Here is a 4719-nt window from a genome sequence, read left to right as displayed (position 1 = left end):
ACTGAGTCTGAGCACAGAAGAGAACAGTCACAGGATGAATGGGAGTTTGGACCACTGTTTCCCTGTTAGGCAGGATCAGGAGTGAGACTGTGAGGCACATGGGTGAGGACATCAGTGTGCAAACCCAGCTCAAGATGAGGCCTTGGGGGAAATCAAAACCAATGTGAAGACATGAACTTCAGACACTAAAAGGGTTTATGGGTCCTTGTATATTAGATTGTATATCTGATTTTGTTCAGTACATTGTCATATGCAAATCTGCCCTATCCAAATTCCTTAGAGTAGAAATCTGAGGGTGCCACCCTCACCAGCAAGGGAGTACTTGACTAGTCTGAAGAAACTACTGTACCCCAATCTCATATCTCATGGAGTGGGTGTGGAGGCTCCTTTTCCTGCTGGCAGCTGCCCAAAGTAAGACATCAGAGCTCAGAGCTTCAGAGGAAACTGAGGCAGTTTCATGGCCCCTCACTTTCCCATGTTCTCTTCACAGGTGTCCAAACACAGGTTCAGCTGGTGCAGTCTGGACCTGAGTTGAAGCAGCCTGGACAGTCAATGAAGATCTCCTGTAAGGGTTCAGGGTACACCTTCACAAGCTATGCAATGCACTGGATGAAGCAGGCACCAGTACAGGGCCTGAAATGGGTGGGCTGGATCAACAATGAAACTGGGAATCCAACATATGCTGAGGACTTCAAAGGTCGGTTTGTCTTCTCTTTGGACACTTCGGTCAGCACTGCATACCTGCAGATCAGTAGCCTCAAGAGCGGAGACACGGCCATGTATTACTGTCTGAGGCACAGTGTGACAACCACATCCTGAGGGTGTCAGAAACCCTGAGCGAAGGTGGTTCTTCTCTGCCCAGACAGTAACAGAGAAAATATCCTGCCCTTGCTTTTTGACTAGGATTATGAGATTAGTGGATGGATACATAGAAATTGATCTCTGTTTTTAATGGAGTAGTCTAAGTGCTGTGTTGACAGGGAAGCCACATAAATGGAGAGGGGCATTGTATAACATCATTAACTTGGTTTAAAAAAAAAACCCTACGTTTATTATAACACATCCCAATATAAAAGTAGCAAACTCTGCTGAGTAGTATTCCATTGTGTATATGTGCCACAATTTATTTATCCATTCTTCAGTTGAAGGGCATCTAGGTTGTTTCCAGGTTTTGGCTATTACAAACAATGCTGATATGAACATAGCTGAGCAAGTGCTCTTGTGGTATGATTGAGCATTTCTTGGGTATATGCCCAGGAGTGGTATAGCTGGATCTTGGGGGAGATTGATTCCCAATTTTCTAAGAAAGCGCCATATTGATTTCCAAAGTGGTTGTACAAGCTTGCATTCCCACCAGCAGTGGAGGAGAGTTCCCCTAGTTCCACATCCTCTCCAGCATAAAGTGTCTTCAGTGTTTTTGATCTTAGCCATTCTGACAGGCGTAAGGTGGTATCTCAGAGTTGTTTTGATTTGCATTTCCCTGATGATTAGGGATGTTGAGCAATGGATAAATAAATTGTGGCACATATACACAATGGAATACTACTCAGCAGAGAAAAACAATGACATCATGAGGTTTGCAGGCAAATGGATGGATCTAGAAAAAATCATCCTGAGTGAGGTAACCCAGACTCAGAAAGACAATTATGGCATGTACTCACTCATAGGAAGATGCTAGATGTGGAACAAGGATGACTGGACTGCTACTCACATCACCAGTGAGGCTACCTGGAAAAACGGGACCCCAAAAAAGACAAGGAGAAATGGATGAGATCTACATGAACAGCCTGGTCATCAGTGGGAACAATGAAGAGGGACGGTCAAGGGAAAGAGAGTGGGAGATCCTAGCTGGATCAAGAAAAGAGAGGGAGAACAAGGAATAGGAGACCATGGTAAATGAAGACCACATGAGAAGGGGAGGAAGCAGAGAGCTAGGGAGGCCCACGGAGATCCACAAAGATACCCTCACAAAAGACTGCTGGCAACGGTCGAGAGATGGCAGGAAGTGACCTACTCTGGTGATGAGATGACCAGACACCCTGATAGTTGTGCCATAAACCCCATCCAAGGACTGAGGAATCTGGATGCAGACATCCACGGCTGGGCCCCTGGTGAAAACCAGCCCTGACCTGACCCTGTAGCTCTAGCAGAGGAGCCCAGTCCTGACTTCCCTGGTCTTCCCATTCAGGGATGAGTGCTGAACACAGACCTCTCATCATGAAGTTGTGGCTGAACTGTGTTTTCCTTGTAAATCCTTAAAAAGGACATTTATAGAAAAAAAAAGAGATATTGTGTGTGCAAGACAGTGGCATGAATAAGAGCAATGATGGATGTGTATGACAGTTTCCTGACCAGCATTCTCTCTCTCATATTGCAGCTATCCATTTTGAGGTGCAGTTGGTAAGAGTCTGGAAGAGGATTGGTACAGCCTGTTGGATCCCTGAGACTTTTCTGTGTAGCCTCTGGATTCATCTCTAGTGATTTCTACATGAACTGGGTCAGCCAGCCTCCAGGGAAGGGACTGGAATGGATTGCAATGAGTAGAAGCAAAAATAATGGTTACACAACAGATTATAGCACATCTGTGAAGAGCCAGTACACCATCTCCCAAGATGATTCCAAAAACATCCACTTCCTTCAAATGAACAGCCTGAAAGCAGAGGACACTGCCACTTACTAAATTTCAAGAGACAGGCACAGTGAGGGGGACTTCAGTGTGAGCCCAGACATAAACCTCTATGCAGATGTGATCACCAGCAGCAGGTGTTCTTAGGAACACAGGAAAAAATCAGGATGCATTGCTTCTCTATATACTAATTATCATCAGAAAAGTTCTCTGGAACTTATTGTAATGCTGTATCTACCACAAAAGCCAATGCTTTGAAAGGTGGCAAATATACAGAATTGCTAAACTATGAGAAGCTGTAATGGAGGTGTAAATTTCTATTTGGCAAGATGGTGTTCCTGGAGATGAGAAGAGGAAATATTAAAATGAAACTGATATGTCTTCTTTTCAAGTATATGTTGCATTTAGACATATATCTCTGCAAATTGTTGACAGATATTTCAAAATGTTGAACTGCTACCATAGATTTCACTTATGTGTTTCTTTTAAAAAACATATTACTGGTTTATTCAAAACCAAGAATTGGGGACTTGGAAAATGATTATTTTCCAAGTAATGCCCTTCTCATGTTTGAAACTTATTTGTATGATATTATCTTAAACAAAATCTATAATGGAAGTTTATTTATAAAATTTGGGTCAGTCATGGATAAGAATTCCCTAACTTTTGAAAAAAATACATCTTGTGTTATATATATATATATATATATATATATATATATATATATATATTACATTAAAAATAATTTTATAGTTCAATTGTACAATATGTCCTTTCTGACACAAACATTGCCATATTATGTAAGACAAATCTTAGATGGTCTTAAAATAAAAACCAATAGCCAGATATTGGGGTAAAAAGCTGAGAGATCAGAAAAGCAGAAAGAAGCCAGTCACATTCTTACTACTTGGTTATTCTCTGCCTAAAGAACCTACTTCCTGTATACCCATGCCTGTATGCCTTTCTGTTCTGCCATCTGATTTCCTCTCTCCATCCAACTACATCACCTCCTCTTCCCACTCAGCTCTCTCACATTCTGTCTGTCTGTACAGACATTCAGACCTTTATGGTTAACTATTGTTGGAATTTAAACCATGCCTGGCTCTGTTCTGAGTGTGGCCTTGAACTTTAAAGAGATCTAGACAGATCCCTGCCTTCTGAGTGATAGGATTAATGGCATGTGCTGCCATTGCCTGACTTCATGTTTAATATAGTGGCTGACTTTTTCCTCTGATCCTCAGTTAAACTTTATTGGGGGACATGGATAAAATATCACCACAAAAATATGGAACTTTCTCACTTTTTTGACATAATTCATAAATTTAGTATTCATTTATAAAGAATTATTATTTCTTTATTAGTTTTAAATCAGTTTAGTCAACTGTCCTTACATTACTAACATCATACAATGAATTCTTTCTTTGTAACTACCTTTCTAATTAGTTCATTCTAAAGGAAAGTAAATTTTAATGATCAGTGAGAGATCTTTGTAGGACTAGGCACTAAAGACCAAGGAGAGTTTTAGTTTTTCAAAAAGGCATTTCTTTGCCAGTTAAAGCAAATGTTGTATTTGTGTTTTGAAGAACTGATTAGTCAAATTTATCTTTGTTCAGAAGTGTTCTTAATAGATAATAATAAACTAATGTTAGATTGTTATATATTATAGTTAACAAAATATTATTATAAATGAAGCCATCCAAAGGAAAAATTCCTTGTATTGTTAACAAATAATTAAATCATTATAACACATAAGTTAATATATAGAATAGTTAAAATGTAATATCATTTTCTGTAATTTATTTTGTTTAAATCATAAATTTATTCTAAGCCAAAGCTGTGAAGTTTATAGAACATAACTAAATTATTTGGAATATGAAATATTTATGCCTTTCTTATAATTATTTTAATGATTCTTTGTGAGAGCAGCCATTTGAACAACTTTCTAGAGATTCATGTTAAATATAATAATTTCTCTATCAAATATATTTCATTAAAAAGCTGTGATACAGTAAGATCTAATTAAATGTTTACCTATATCTTCTTTCATAATATATGTTCACTGTCTGCATTAAGTCCTCCTTTATCCATGAGTC

At 38.9% G+C, this 4719-nt stretch overlaps 1 gene segment (V, D, J or C); it reads left to right on the top strand.

Annotated features, from left to right (window-relative positions):
• Window positions 1-365: 365 nt before the first annotated feature.
• Window positions 366-819, top strand: LOC114685220. The segment is given in 2 exon segments: window positions 366-411; window positions 491-819. Coding segments are annotated over 2 exon segments (375 nt in total).
• The last annotated feature ends 3900 nt before the right edge of the window (window positions 820-4719 follow it).

This window comes from Peromyscus leucopus, chromosome 14, assembly GCF_004664715.2.
Source record: "Peromyscus leucopus breed LL Stock chromosome 14, UCI_PerLeu_2.1, whole genome shotgun sequence".
NCBI classification, from domain to species: domain Eukaryota; kingdom Metazoa; phylum Chordata; class Mammalia; order Rodentia; family Cricetidae; genus Peromyscus; species Peromyscus leucopus.
This window is presented reverse-complemented; position numbering and strand designations above follow the sequence as displayed.